Below are 14,894 nucleotides of genomic sequence, written 5' to 3'. Positions count from 1 at the left end.
CCTGTGTCCGCAGGGTAGTGGCAACAAACCCTTCCTGCAGAAGGGGCGTGGTGGTGCACTGATTGCAGAGGCTCCAGGGTTCAAGGTTACAGCTGGCGGGCAGCCTGGGCTGTCCTTGTGGCCACCAGACCAGGCTGGAAACGGGGTGCTGGTGCTCACATAAAGGTTTTTCCTGGAAGGCTGGGTTCAAATGCAGCCTGAGGAACTGGCTGCCTTGAAGGTCTTGTCCCTCCAACAGGAGTAACACCTGAGGGAAGATGAGGGGAAGGAATGGCAATGAGAGGGGAAGTGGCTTTCCCAGGGCCGCACACTTGGGGAGCTGTGCTGCCTTTCAGAGCACACCAAGCTCCTTCACCCCAGGCAAGGGGGAGTTCATCCACATGCCCCCTGACCAGCCTGTGTGCCTGACTCTGATCTATCTCCCCCAGGTGTCCCTGAGCCACGAGTGCACTCGCGCCGTCATGAAGCTGATGTACTGCCCGCACTGCCGGGGCATGTCCAGCGTGAGGCCCTGCAACAACTACTGCCTGAACGTTGTGAAGGGCTGCCTGGCCAACCAGGCAGACCTGAACACCGAGTGGAAGTACCTGATGGGTAAGATGGCCTTGCTCTGCTGCAGCACAGCTGTCTCTCACGGCACCCTTTGAACTCACTGAGGCAGTGTTTGGCAAGGAAAGACAGGAGGGTTGGAGGCTCAGTGGAGGTTGTTTGCAGTTGTAAAGCTCTCACTCCTCCTTGTGCCCACAGAGCATCACGCAGCAAGCTCCTCTTTCTCTCTCAGGCTCTACATATGGGGTGCTTTGAGACCTGAGGGAGCTTTGGTGTTCGTCTGTGCTCATGCAAGGCAGGCACCAGAGGAGATGAACTTTGGGCTTGGCCTTTTCCCTTACCTTGGCACCCACTGCCTGGCCAGCAAGGCTGCCAGCTCACTGCCCAGCTGCAACCCGGCAGGCTGGCTCATGGTTGGCACGTGCTGGTGTTAGCAATAAAAATCCCGATGGAGCTCAAGGAGTGTCCCCTGCCTCTCAAGGGACATTGCAAAATAGATCTGGAACTGCAGCAACCAAGGCCGGGGCACTGCCCAGTGAGGTGCAGCTGCCACCTCGTTCTGGGACTAACGAACTGTGGCTAATTGGAAGTGCTCAGCATGAGAGCAACTGGGAGGCTGCTGTGAAGAAGAAGGAGGAATATTCCCTCCTCCAAGGGTTTAACCAGGACTTCAGTGTGCTTTAGCCTTTCTGACCAGAGCCAGCCAACCGTTCCCTGTCACTGCTCTCCAGGCAGGATGGCTGCACATCTCCTGAAAGGTCACTATACAGCTCTCCCTGATTGACAAGAAAGCAATTCCATGTGCATTTTGCACTTACTGTGGCTTCCTCTTTCCAAGAGACATCATTGTCAAGGGGTGATGGTGAGGAGGAAATTGGAGTTTCTTTCAAATTGCTGTTGTACATTTCAGTGTCAGAGGTCACAATTTGATCAAGGACAGGAGGAAAATGTGGAATCAAAGGCAGCAGTTCACAGTGTTATCCATCCTTCACCCCTCTCCAGGCCCTTCTGTGTAGGCAGGGAGGATTTTGTTACACTAAACACAGAATTACTCTTTCAGTTTGACAAATTAGGGCAGGTCAAATTAAGGGAGATTTTTATAGTAAGTGGTTCAGATATAGCTTATTAGTAATTTTTGGGTGCAGCCTTTGATTAAAACGTCTGTATCCCAACATTAGTGCCTCTGCAGGCTAAAATTATCTGAAATATAGTCTCAAAGATGACACCACAATCCCTGAGTGGCAGCAGAGTTAAACTGCAAGCTCTTCAATGTTGCAGGAGATGTTATTTCCCAGAATACAAAAAAAGTCACCCCTTGCATATAGACTGACCTTGCTTCAGCCCCAGCTGGAGTGTTGAGAATCATCTCTGGAGGTAAACAGAGCCTGGTAATTCTTTATAAGCCAAGCACAGTCCCAAAGCAGCCATCCAGGTAGAAACTTCCAGGCCAGGCAGGAGTGGCTGGACATCAAGAGACATCAAGAAACTTCCAGGCCAGGCAGGAGTGGCTGGACATCAGCTCCTCCAAGAGGAGCTGAGAGCAAGAGGCACCCCTCAGTCACTCCCTGTCCTGTTTACCAGTTAGTTGTGGGCATTGTGGTCTGCTTCTCTGCTGTTATAGACTGATATTTTCCTTGTTGGTCACTGTCGTCCTTCCAGAGGTGAGAGTGAGAAGAATTAACTCATTTTTTCACTCCACTGCTACAGAAGCTATTGCCCACACCCAGTACCCCTGGCACTTCATTGGCCTCATTTGTCCCACCTTTTGCTGGCTGCAGTGCTTTGCTGAAGACATGCAGTGAATTAGGAGAGGGTGGGACAAGTATTGCTGTGTGTTTCTTAATATTTCTGCACCAGTTTTCTGGTTTTCCTTTCTGTGTCACCCCAGGAAATGCTGATCACTTTGGGTGAATACAGGTTGCATTTACCATTTGCAGGAGGTGACCTCTGTTCCTCTACCACAGAGTGTGGCTTGACTTAAGTAAGGAAAAGGAGAACCTGTGCAGTAGTGAAAATGGGGAGATGTCTCCCAGCCAGCCTGCTGAGGGGCTGGCAGCTTTTCCCACCCAGCATGAGCGTGATCTTTACCTTGGTTTGTACAGAGTGATGATGAGATGCCTTGTTTCCCCAGATTCCCTGATCGTGGTGGCTGATCGGATCGACGGACCCTACAATGTGGACACTGTAATAGGGACCATTCACATGAGGATTGCTGAAGCTATTTCCAACTTGCAAGAAAACAAAGATTCCATTACAGCCAAGGTAAGAGCATGTGCCTGGGCCTGGCTGAGGACACATCATGTGTAACTGCCAGGACCAAATGTTTTTTGTGCTGACTATTCGACTGAGCTGAAGGACATAAGAGTGAAAGAGAGCAAACGTCCTCTCTTCTAATGATAGGATACCACCCACCTTAGGCAAAAACCTTCTCCAGTGTTTCCAAATATTGCTCCCTGACACATCCAGCCAACCTCCTTTGGGTACAGGCACAGGAGGTGGGACTGCATATGCAGTGATTGGGAGAGGCAGGGTGGCATTTGCTGTCAGGGGCCTCTGTGTCTGAAGAGTCCTGAGATCTTTTGGCTGAGCTGAGGTGTTTACAGCAAGTGCCCAGTCCCCAATGACAGAAGGCCGCTGCTTTAACCTGCCTTTGGGGGGATGTTCTGCCGTGGCAACACTGGGCTATCAGGTTGTATCGTGGGACAGAGTTGCAATCTGACCGTCCAGAGTACAAAACAGACTCTCATGAGGCTCACCTGTCTTCCAAGAAGTATATATCATGAAGCTGTCTTCTATTTTTGGTATATTTATCCACTTAACCACAATCACCTCTGTAGCTACAGGTAAGAGAAGCTTTGGGAACAAAAGCAGCCCTCCAGGGCTTCTGCCTTTTGTCCAGACACTCCCCAGGTCCTGCAGCTATCCCACAGTTAGGGCAGAGATGCAGATGAAAGGAGCGGGACTGGTCCTAACTGGGTTTTGGAGAAGGGATGGGCTACAAGTATTGCTTGGCAAGCAGGAATTCACTGGCACACATCAAAGCACTAACAGCAGCATGCAAACAAGTACTGGTTTAGGTTTCTTTCCTGACATGAAAGGCCATATTCTTTCTTCCCTTGTAAGATGAGACTGAGGCTGTCCTCATAAAAGCAAATCCATGGTGTGGGAAAACATGGCATCATTCACAAGAAAGATGTTTCCAAGGGGAAAATAGTCTAATTGGTGCTCAACTGGAGCAACCAAACATGTTTGATAAACTCCTCAGTGTGACCTGGTGACCACTTTTTGCTGGTGGCACTGTTTTGAGCGTGGCAAAGCCATCAGGTGAAAGATGTTGTTGTCACATGAGCTTGAGACTGTCTCAGAGCAGTCCTGGGGGTCTTCTCTGTCAGGGCCTAGGGCAGCAGGCTCAAGCTGCAGTTGAGGGCTTCAAACATGGCCTGGGCCATGGGCACTGTCTGCCAGTTGTGAGAAGAGCCAGAAGTGGCCCTTGAACCCGGTGACACCTTCAGTCATGGGTTTTCCTGGGATGTGGGAAAAAACTGGAAAGAAAAACTTTTGGTACTGGGCCCTGTGTTCACAGCACCACAGAGCCCTCACTCTGCCTCCTCCTCTTGCTCCCTGTGGCTCTCATGGATTTCAAGCAGCAGGAGCGATCAGAGGCAGCAAACACCTATTTGCTCTCATCGTGCGGGAGACTATTGATCACCTCAGTGTGCAGGAGACATGTTTTGTCCAGCAGTAACTTGTGTTGCTCACCTGAAGCCCTTGGGATGTCAAGAGGATCACCTTGGTACCACGCTGTGCTGGAGCTGCTACCGGAGCCACTGTCCTGGACACCACCCCAGGCTTTTACCTCCTGCAAGAGTTGTCTGCTGCCAACAGCAGTAGTAGGCCCACAAGATACAGCAGTGAAACCAAATTGGTTTTATTTTGTTAGAACCAAGTTGAAAATGTTCCACGTGCAGTTTTCAGGGCAGGATTTTGCACAGAGCAAAGGAGACAGATGAACAAATTGGCTTGGTGCTGAACTGCTGGAGTCATCAGATCTGTCTAGTTCAACAGGACAGAGCACCCCAGGAGAGGCCTTTGGAGGCTGAATGTCCCTCAGACACACCAACAAGCCCCATTGTCACTGAAAGGATGCTTGCCTAGGTTAGGACTTTGCTGATGGCTGTCAGAATCCACTCACCAGCACATTCAGCGGGTGGCACGAGCTGTGTCAGCAGTGCTCCTGCCTGCGGTCCTGACTCCTCTGCTGTAAGGGGACACCAGGCAAAGTCACATTTGTCAATAGTTTCTGACAGTACCCTGGTAACCACAACAAGCTTAGAGCCCTCTTTTCAGATCAGATGGCTTTCTTTGTAAAGGCTGGTGTTTTCTGACTCAGACTGACAGTTCAAAGTCCCTCCTGGCATCTGATGCTTTGTTCAGCCTGGCTGGCTGAGCACTCCTGCCACCAGTGAGGCTCAGCTGCGCAGCACTGGTGATCTGCAACAGAGGTGTCACTGCCTGGACAGGTCATGCAGAGACTGGGAGAAACAGGCGCTTCCAGGACATCTTTCATCTCATCCTAGAGGCCAAGTCTGAGGATTTGTACCTTCAACGTGCTTCTTCTGACCTCTGGCTACAAAGCCCACCTGGGCAGGTAGTTAGGATGGTAGGAGGTACCCAAAGATAGGGAATAAATCAGTTCCATTGCCTGATTTGCCCCTGAAACATCCAACCTGATGGTTTGTGGCACATCTGCTGTCTTTGCACTGCCCTGCTCAGAGGGCATTAATTTCCCAAGTGCGGGCGCTGATTGTAGGAGTCATGGGGATAGTCCCACCTCTGCTGTTGTCCAAATCAATGAAGCTCCCATGCTCTGCAGTCATAAAGCCCACATCACTAGTGTAACAAGTGTGATCAACTCCCGTCTTGTTCTTCCCAAGATTTTATTTTCCAATCATAAGAAGAACAGATAAAATTGCTATAAATAATTTAATATCAACATTGATGACTCATCCAAAAACATGCGTTAGAGCTGAACATTTTGCTTGATAGGGTAACCAAAACAAGTTACAATGTGCTGAAAACACATCTGGCACCAGAAACCAAGCCAGAATCTCTGAGATCTTGCAGGTAGGAAAGATAAATATACTTAAGAACAGGAAAAAACCACCCATAACTCTAGAGTGTTAAATAGTTAAAGAAATAGCATCAAAACATGGGATAGAGAGTTTGATTTGTTTTTCAGGTATTCCAAGGCTGTGGAAATCCCAAAATCAGCACAAAAGGCTCCAGCAGCGAGGACAAGAAAAGACGGGGGAAAGTCACATTGGAGGCCAAATCCTCTGCACAAGCACTGGAGATGCTGGTGAGTTAGTCTCCAGAGCTCCCTTCTGCCAGTGACCAGGACAGGAGTGCTGGTGTGTGATGTCCCCTGGGAGGAGATCACTCCCCTGTGGGTCCTGCAGGTTGAGGTCAGACCACCCAGGCTGCTCAATCACGAGTCTGAAGCTGAGATCATCCAGTGAGGGTGTGAGCTAAGCACACCTGATCTTCTTACCTCTGCACAGGGTGGGGTCTGTGTTGCTGATAACCAATTTCCCAGGGATTTGGGGCCACACTTATTTGGAGAGGCTCCTATCCATTGGTGTAGTTCAGCCTCAGTCCAGCCTGGATACTGGGGCCGGAGGTCCTTCTTCATGCAGATTTTGGGTTCTGTGGATGGCAAGCTGTGGGATTTGCCATGGTCCCACAGGTGAGAGGCTCCTCATTGCAGACACCCATCTGTCCCACCCAGCAGGGCCCTGCTGGCTCTCACCAAAGGAGCTTCTAAGCATTTCCCTCATGGCCCAGAAGATGGCCTCCTCCTGGTTAATCTTGTGGTACCAGAACAGTCCTTGGCATGTAACCTTCAGCCTTGGGTGCTTGAGTTGACAGTTGGTCTTTAGGGGAAGGCTGATGACACATCCTTGTTTTCATAAAAACAGACTTTGTGATGGTAAAACAAACAAAATAGGCAGAGTCCTTGTCCTTTCCTCAGGCCTGGGGTGCCCCAGAGGTCTCCTGGCCCTGAGCATCCCCTTTGCTTACAGGTTTTAGATGCCAAAGGGAATCTGACAGCTCTCAAGACGTACTGGATCACCCTGCCCAGCAGCTTGTGCAGCAAAAAAGTAATGGCCAGCTCAGCATCAGATGACAAGTGTTGGAACGGGATGACCAAGGGCAGGTATGGAGTGGGCCAAGGTGCCAGGATAGCACCATTCTGGAGTGAGAGGGAGGGTTTGATAAAAGGCACTTACACATCATCACAGCCAGCCCCACTTGTTTAGAGTGAGCAGTCTGTCCCTGTCCATAGAAGTGTTGTGTTTCCTGAAAAACTGGTACCTGGGAATGTCAGGCCTGGTGCTATTTTGCTGTGTGTCAGAGGATTAAGCACTGAAATGCATTTGCCATGAAATAACTGTGTAATTTTCTACTACTGAAGCAGTTTTGCAATTCCACATGCACTCAGAAGGCAGCAGAGCTGGATTTAGCTCACAAACTCCAGAGCTGCTGCGGAGAATTGCATACGTGTCTCTCTATCCACACCTGCTCCAAAATGCTGTTTCCTCATGAGAAAAGGCACCCAGGTGACATCAAACAGCTGCAGAAACAAGTTCCCACCCTGGCTGAGGTTAAAGGATGTCTGAAAGGAGATGGGCAACTGCTGGACCTGCATCTTTCTCCACTTCTCTCCATGAACTTTCTGGGCTGGGCTCTGCCAGCCCAGACCCAACACCTTTAACTCTGCCAACAGGGTCACAGATCTGCAGGAGGGCCAGGGTTAGCTTGACAGCTCCCAGATAACTGAAACTTTCCTGGGGGCCTGTCTGGTGGAACTGGGCTGAGTGTCAATCCCCACAGGTTTAACCAGGCAAGGATGAAGATGCTCCTCAGCCTCCCAGAGATTTTCCACAGGGGAGTATCACTGTGGGTCCACGGGTACCAGCCTGAGAGCAACCCCTCAGCCTTTCCTGCAGGAAATCCCTCCCTAAGCCGGGATGCTGCAAGGCCATCAGCCACCTCCTGCAAGCTGAGGTGGCCTCAGGATGAGCCCGAGACTCTGCTGGGGTCTGGCCATGGCAGCATGGCTTTGGCCATCTGTGGCTGCCTCTCAGCAAACACCACCCTACAGAGGACGTTCCACAACCCACTGACTGCAGCTTCTCTTGGGCTCATAGAGGCTGGATTGTCACTGGTGTCTGTGACAGGGACAGGTGAGGTGAGCTCAGAGGGAATCATCTAAACCTGTCTTCTTCCTTCCCAGTTACCTGCCTGAAGTGATGGGGGATGGCTTAGCTAACCAGATCAACAACCCAGAGGTGGAGGTGGACATCACCAAGCCAGACATGACCATCCGCCAGCAAATCATGCAGCTAAAGATCATGACAAACCGACTGGGCAACGCCAACATCGGGAATGATGTGGATTTCCAAGACACGAGTGAGTGTAGCAGAACGGGAGAGGTCCCCGCAGGCGAGAGGGGCTGAGCACAGTCCTGCAGCCTCCACAACTGTCCATGCAGACCCTGCTCTTGGGCCCGGGGGGCAGAGAAGGGGCTGTGGCAACTTGGCTTTTGGCTTGGAGCAGCTGAGGGGGCTGCTCGAGTGCAGCCAACTTGCTATGGGGTGGCTGGAGGCTGTGCTGCTCCCAGTGCCTTACTGAAACCTGAGGAGCTCTCTCCAGTGCCAACCCAGCCCTCTTTAAGGGGCTCCTGTCTGCTCCATGGGTTTCCAGCTGCTGCAGCAGCGGGTGGTTAAAGTCAGCTGGAGGTCAGATATGGGCTTGTGTCCCACAGTGGGGGATGCAGAATGCAGAGAGGAGGAGGTGGCCGGGGCAGGGCTGGTGGGCAGAGCTCCCTGGGGTTGCAGGGACGTGTCCCAGGGTAAGAAGGCAGTCGGGACTCAGCCCGTGTTTGTCTCTGTGCAGGTGACGACATGAGCGGCTCCGGGAGCGGGGACAGCTGTCCTGACGATGTCTGCGGCAAAAGACTTTCTAAGAGCCCCAGCACCAGGCAGCCAGAAACACACGCTATTCCTAAGCAGTCTGGACACGGCGTCAATGGGGCCAGCAGCAGATCTTTGCCTTCTGCCTCCCTCCTCCTCCTCCTCCTCTTGGTGGCTGTCATCGCCCCACAGCACTTGTGGCGGTAACTCACTGGCACAGCCAGGAAACAGACTGCGGCTGAGGGCTTCACTTTGCCAAAACCAACCAACCAACCAACAACCAAAGGACATATTTAATTTACCTTGGCAAAAAAAAAAAATAAAAAACCAACAAAACAACACAACAGGAAAACGAAAAGAGGGAGGAGAAAAAGGTTTCAAAAGGTTTCAGTTGTTTGCTATTTCTGGCAGTGCTCGAGCTGTTTTCTTCTTTCTTGGTCTTCCCCAGTGCTGGGCCCTTCTTTCTGTACCTCATTGTTTTACTTTTGTTATTGCCACAAACTGGCTTTTGGGGCCGAAACAAGCCTTTGCAGAGAGGGCTCTGGGGGAACTTGGCCAGCCCCTACAAGGGCAGCTCTCCTGCTGCCTCCAGTGGAATATGCAATTGCCCTGACCTTGTTCCCCAGACAGTGGCCGGAGCGGTGCTGCCGACAGTGCGATGGTGCCACGGGGCAAAGCCGGCTCCTCCCGCGGAGAGACTGGGATCCTCAGCGCCGCTTATGTGCTGCATTCAGGGGCTCTTTCCGGTTCTTTGTGCTTCCTAAGTGGGCAGAGATGGCCCTTCACTTCCAGCAGCGTATGTAGGAGCACAAGCAGGTCTGGTGGGTTGAACTGACACAGTTTGTCAGTGGCTGTTGGACCCAAAAATGCAGAACTCCCTTTTTTTTTGGAAAGGTCACAAGTGGGTTTCTTGACTAGAGCTCGTAGCTGGTGACAATTTGAAATGTAGGTCTCCTACATCTAAATGACTGGGAATGAGTGTTAGGGGTTGGGGTTTGGGGTACTTTTTCTTTGCATGCTAGTTGGAAAGCCATTTTTTACCCAAGTAACAATGGTCCAATTTCTACCTGCAGTGCGGTACCGTGGTAGGTAACAGAGAGATGAAAATATGCACAGTGAGATTCTCTGTGTGACAGACAGTTGTGCTGCCTCCTCCTTCTCTAGCCTCAGCCATGAACAGGAATCCATTTGTTTTTTCTTGGTAATAAGAAAGACCAGAGGCTTTTTACTAACTGGAGCTTTGGGACTGGTTGTGGCCTCCAGGCAGCTGCCTTAGGGCAGAGAGGGGCTGGTGGTGATCAGCACTGGACAGTGTCCCTACCCAGGGGGCTGCCTCGAAGCAGCACCTACCAGAGGGGATGTGAGGATGGGATACATTTTTTTTGTTTTCCTTCAGTGTTTGTTCTAGTTGCATTGTAGGTTTTTAATGAATTTCCCTGTTGCTTCCCCATCATCTAACACGCCTCCTCTAACCACTGCAGGGATGGGCTGAGACAGTGGGTCAGGCACCCACTGGCAGCTCTGTTTTGGCTCGGGGGAGGGCCAGGCTCACCCTTTGCTGCCCCGTCCCAGCACACACCAACCTCTGGGTCGCACAGGCTGCTGCCCTAACCCCAAAATGCCTGGTGGGGTGGGCTCTGTGCCAGGTTTGGAGACTGGAGGTGGTGGGTGAACGATATAAATGTCCCCACGTAGCTGTAGGAGTGTCTGTGCTTGTAGGGCTGTGCTTTGGGGCTTCCAGAGGCTTCTGTGCCTGACGGGCAGCCAGTGTTGGCTGGAGGCATAGGTTTAGCAGATGTTAGATCCAACACAGTCACTGTGACTGGTTGGGCCAAGAGCACACCCAGGGATTGGGTTTGAGTTTCAGTTGTGTTTGTACTGAGGCAAGGGGGAGGGCAGAGCTGGGTCTGTCTCCTGCTTTACTGGTCTGCACAGCATTTGAGCATTTCTCCTCTGTCCTGCTAGAGGAGACATACCTTTGGCCTGAGCAAACATGATGGGGTTTGGGTTTGCCCATTTCCTAAGAAGAGGGGAAAAAAACATTTTTAACATTAGCAGTTTCTAGAATGTGCAATTTAAGGGGAGATGAGAACATGAGGAAGGTAATGCCAAAAGCCAGCAGTGCAGGTGGGCTCCTCCCTGGAGCCCAGTGATGGCACTGAAGGTGCCTCAAACTAGGCAGAGATTTTAGACCAGCTTTGACTGGCCTTTCCAAGTCTCTGTGACTAGTGTCACTGACTGGGCATCCTTTCTGCCTTGTCCTCCCCTTCTTGTAAGGTAAAATCTTACCTGATCTTGTAGGGTGTCCGAAATGACCGCCAGAATGCTGGACATTGGCTGAAGGACAGACAATGCCACTAGACCGATCAGAACCCTGGAGAGGATAAATGCAAGTCATGGATTTGTACAGGTTTATTTACTTCTAGACGTATGACAAGGTCACATGACTTTACTACTCTGAAGAACAGTAACTTTTTTTTGAATTTTTTTTTAACTAGAATTGCCGATACAAATTTAACCTCCAGTTGCAGAAATCCCCACAACCAGTCCTGCAGAAACTTTACATCCAAAGCAAAATTAAGAGGAGGGAGGGGACATCAAACCATTGTACCCTCTTCAAAACGTGGTTCAGTTGGAGTTCTAACATATGGATGCTGAAGTCAGTCTAACATATGGATGCAGAATGAGACCTGAAAGGAAAGTCCCTGTCACTTCCATTTCTGTGCAGTTAGTGTTTACTATCCACCTTTTTACCCTCAAAAGCTTCTTATGGGCCCCTTCACACCTTAAATGTAAAACCAGGAATTTACTGATTGTCCGCTTAATCTTTTAACAATTTAATAGCCCAAACTAGTGGTTCTGTTACAAGAATAAAACCTGATAGTCCCAATTAATACAGCAAAACCTCAAAGAAACTGTTAAACCAGTTACGCAGGAGAAGCCCTTCCTGATGTCTTCCCTCCAAGGCTGGGTTAAGCTCCCACTTCCACATCCCTCCAGGCCCTGAGGGTGACCCCTTCTATCCTCAGGGAGCCGAGCTGGGATGAGACCAGCAGGCAGGCGAGGGCAGTGCCAGGGGCTCAGCCCCTCTTTGCCAGGAGGGACATGATTGTGGTGGTGATGCTTCCTCCCTCCTTGACCCTGGACCCCCTTGGATTTATTTTTCTACCTTTTCACACAGTCCGTCTGCGCTCCTGCTTTTTGTTGGTTCCTGGTTATTCAGTTTTTCTCTTCTCTTTGTTGCCCTGAAGTGGTTTCCCCGAGCTGCTGCCATTAAATGACCTGGGGCTGCATTAGACCATGGCATCTTCCCCAGGGAGCCCACTGGCCGAGTCCCCCAGGATATCAACTCGATATCACTCTAAACTAAAGCGAACCTAAAGCAAACCATAGTTACTGATGACTAAACAACCACTGGTGTGGCTCAACAAGCTGAAATCAGCCCAGGTCCAGACAAGCCCCAAACCTGTGCTCAGGCTGGCACAGAGCCTGTGGCCTTTCAGTGCTTATAAATGACATTTCCTGGTCTACGACCTGCTTGAAAATGCTGTGACACACCTCCCTAGCCCCTGGCTGGTGGCTGCTTGGGTTGGCTAGATGATGGGAGCCCTGGAGAACAGGTCTGTCTGGGGAGAAACATCTGCTCTGATGCTATCGAGATAGTGATTTGTGGTGTTCTGGTGTGAAAAGGCCTCATGCTTGACAGGGGTAGTGCTCTAGGAAAAAATATTAACAAAAACAACGTCCCTGGGAAAGGGAGAACCAGAAATAGTGGATTTCCAAGTGTCACTGTCTTTCAGCCTGCTCTTTGTGCCATAACATGTATGTTTTAACTAAGGGCAAGGGTCTCAAAAGGCTTTGAGAGCACAGCTACTTCTCATTTACAAATGACAAGCTGCCTGTTGTTTTCTGGTGGGCTTGGTAGGGGCTAAGGTATAGCAGAATATCTGAAGTCCATCTTTGCTTTAAACAGATGCATTTCTACCTGCAGAAGTAAGAATTATTTCACTTATCGGCATAGCTGGACAATTATCTATTTCTTTCTGTTACCAAGGTACTTGTAACTCTCTTGCACTGTTTATCTAAAGTTGAAATATGTTCTTTGAATCCTTGTATAAATAAAAAGGCTGGAGACAAACCTAGATAACAGGGCAGTTATTTCTTCTCCATTTAAGCTGAGTTTGGCATTTTCTGTCTTTTTCCCTCATTAAAGCACAGATAAAGGGCAGGTCAGGAGTCCGAGCAATGAAATGGTGTTTCAACCACAAGTTTCTAATGGGCTGATGCCAGTGTTGGCAGCAGAGGTTTACCTGCATCCAACCCCATATCTTCCAGAGGAGCAGCTGCTGGGTTGGATGTATAGATGTGTGTTTGTGGGAACAAGGTGAGCCTGGCTTGAGTCATCAAAGCAAGGATGCTAAATGTTCTCTTTCTCATGTAGAAGCACAGAAAGAAGTGGTATAACAGTATAAGGAATCAGAAATGCCCTTGATATTGATCATTACGAAGTATTGTGGTAATTACAGCCATGGCCTTACACCAGTGCAGCTGTTGGCAGGGCTCACAGCAAGCAAAGAAGTGATGTGAATGTTTGATCTTAAGCATGTGCTTGACAATGAACTGGTGCATCAGAAAGGTTTGTGCTTCAGCTCTGTCCTTTCCAGTAGTGGTTAAATACAGCTGTCAAGGTAACGCATCAGAAGCTGCTCGTGAAGTGTCTAAGAAAGACTTGATAACTGGAAACTACTAGAAGTGTATCTTTCTTCCTGGAAGCAAATACCACCTAAATTTAATAAACTGAGTGATACCCTTGAGCGAGTAGGCATTTCTTTAGGTTCCTGTCCTGCAGTTACAGCTATTTGCACCACATGCACACATTCATATAAATACAGACAAGTGCAGAAATGTAGGTCTTCTCCTTGGAGAAGTTGTTTGCACACCAGTTGCCTCCTTTGCCTCCTCTGTGTCTAATGATGATCTTAAATAATATCCACTTATAGCTGTGTGTGTATTAAAGTTGTCTGAAAACATTGCTGCAATTTGTGATGCCACTGTGTTTGCAGTGATGCTGCAGTGCGTTTGCAGATTCACTGCTAAGAGCTTGCAGGAGGTGTAGGATGTGATACAACCTCAGCTCCCACTTCCCTGCAGCCACACAGCCCTGCTTGCCTGGGAAGGAAAGACTTCAGAGCTCTAACAACAGCTTGGTACCTACAGGGAGCTCACCAAGACAATGGGGGCAGACACTTTACAGGTGCATGGAAAAGGATGAGACACAGCCAGTATAACTGGGGCTGTTTGCACCAAACCCTAGCTGGCAGTGGCACGAAGACCAGAAGTCCCCCAGCAAAATTTGGACTGAGGCATCAGACCTTTTCTAGTCAGGGGATGAGGCTTTTACCCTGCAGTTTGACCATCATCTTGCAGAGCTGGCAACTGTCTTCACTGCCAGAAGGTGGCATTTGCATTTACCTTATAAATCACTCTCCATGTAAGGATAAGTGCCCTGTCCCTATTTCCTGCTCTGCACAGGGACATGATACAGGGCAGTCTGGTGGGAAGGGACAACCTTTCTGGCATGAATGACCATTCTTAAGTCAACTGCAGGCAGGTAGCAAGTAAACATCTGTAGCCTCGGAGTGAGGAAGCACAAGTGTGGCCACAGTGACATGGTGCTTATGTGACAGAAATGCTGCCCTGGGATGGGGGCACCCAGGGAAGACCTGCACACCAGTGCAGGAACTCATAAACCAGTAAGTCATCAGATTTGTCCTATTAGTCTGTGCTCTGCTGCTGTGATAGTCCAGGTTCATTTTTGTGCCAGCAACAAATATTGGTCACATGCTCCTGTTTCACCAGAAAGCAGAGGGGTGAAGCAGCTCAACCACATGTTCAATGCTCCGGGAAGTGGATGGTACCAGCGATCAGCCCTGTGGCACTGGCTGATGTGGCATTCACCTGGCCGGGCCATTGGCCCCATCCCCACCCGTCCTGCACAGCTCTAACCCATGTGTACGCTCCAGTGTAAGATATTCTTGCCCTGGCACCACACCAGCAATTCTACGGAAGTCCAGAGAAATTAGTGCTATGCTATCCAGCTAGCCTAGTAAATAATTTTCTGGGCACCCAAAAGATGCTTTTGTCGTGTGTGAGGGGCCCCAAGATGCTCTGGAGGAGCTCACATCGATATTGCATCCCTGCACCAACAGCACTGACCGCAGCAGCCTTCCCGTGCAGAACACAGCTGCTGTAGGGGTGGGGACTGTAAAATCCAACTAGTTCTCAAGTGAGCTGTGGCCTCTGAAAGCGTTTTAGCTTTCCAAACGCAGCTCTCGAGATGCAGCCGGCACTAGGACCTGCCTGGAGCCT

At 50.0% G+C, this 14,894-nt stretch overlaps 1 protein-coding gene across 2 annotated transcripts in view; it reads left to right on the top strand.

The window, feature by feature from the left end:
- Nucleotides 1–13,339, top strand: part of GPC1 (glypican 1) — a 205,407-nt gene extending 192,068 nt beyond the window's left edge. Inside the window, exons 4-9 of one of the 2 annotated variants that reach the window (XM_027741238.2) lie at nucleotides 429–594; nucleotides 2,681–2,811; nucleotides 5,789–5,908; nucleotides 6,633–6,766; nucleotides 7,847–8,022; nucleotides 8,509–13,339. In XM_027741238.2, the coding sequence (XP_027597039.1) occupies nucleotides 429–594; nucleotides 2,681–2,811; nucleotides 5,789–5,908; nucleotides 6,633–6,766; nucleotides 7,847–8,022; nucleotides 8,509–8,732 (951 nt within the window). In that variant the 3' untranslated portion in view covers nucleotides 8,733–13,339. The remainder of the gene's footprint in view (nucleotides 1–428; nucleotides 595–2,680; nucleotides 2,812–5,788; nucleotides 5,909–6,632; nucleotides 6,767–7,846; nucleotides 8,023–8,508) is intronic. The other variant, XM_027741239.2, reaches the window with a different exon arrangement.
- The last annotated feature ends 1,555 nt before the right edge of the window (nucleotides 13,340–14,894 follow it).

This window comes from Pipra filicauda, unplaced genomic scaffold (assembly GCF_003945595.2).
Source record: "Pipra filicauda isolate LSUMZ 115617 unplaced genomic scaffold, ASM394559v2 scaffold186_size1760508_pilon, whole genome shotgun sequence".
In the NCBI taxonomy this organism is placed as follows: domain Eukaryota; kingdom Metazoa; phylum Chordata; class Aves; order Passeriformes; family Pipridae; genus Pipra; species Pipra filicauda.
Note: the sequence above shows the minus strand (reverse complement) of the source record. Positions and strands in the feature narration are given on the sequence as shown.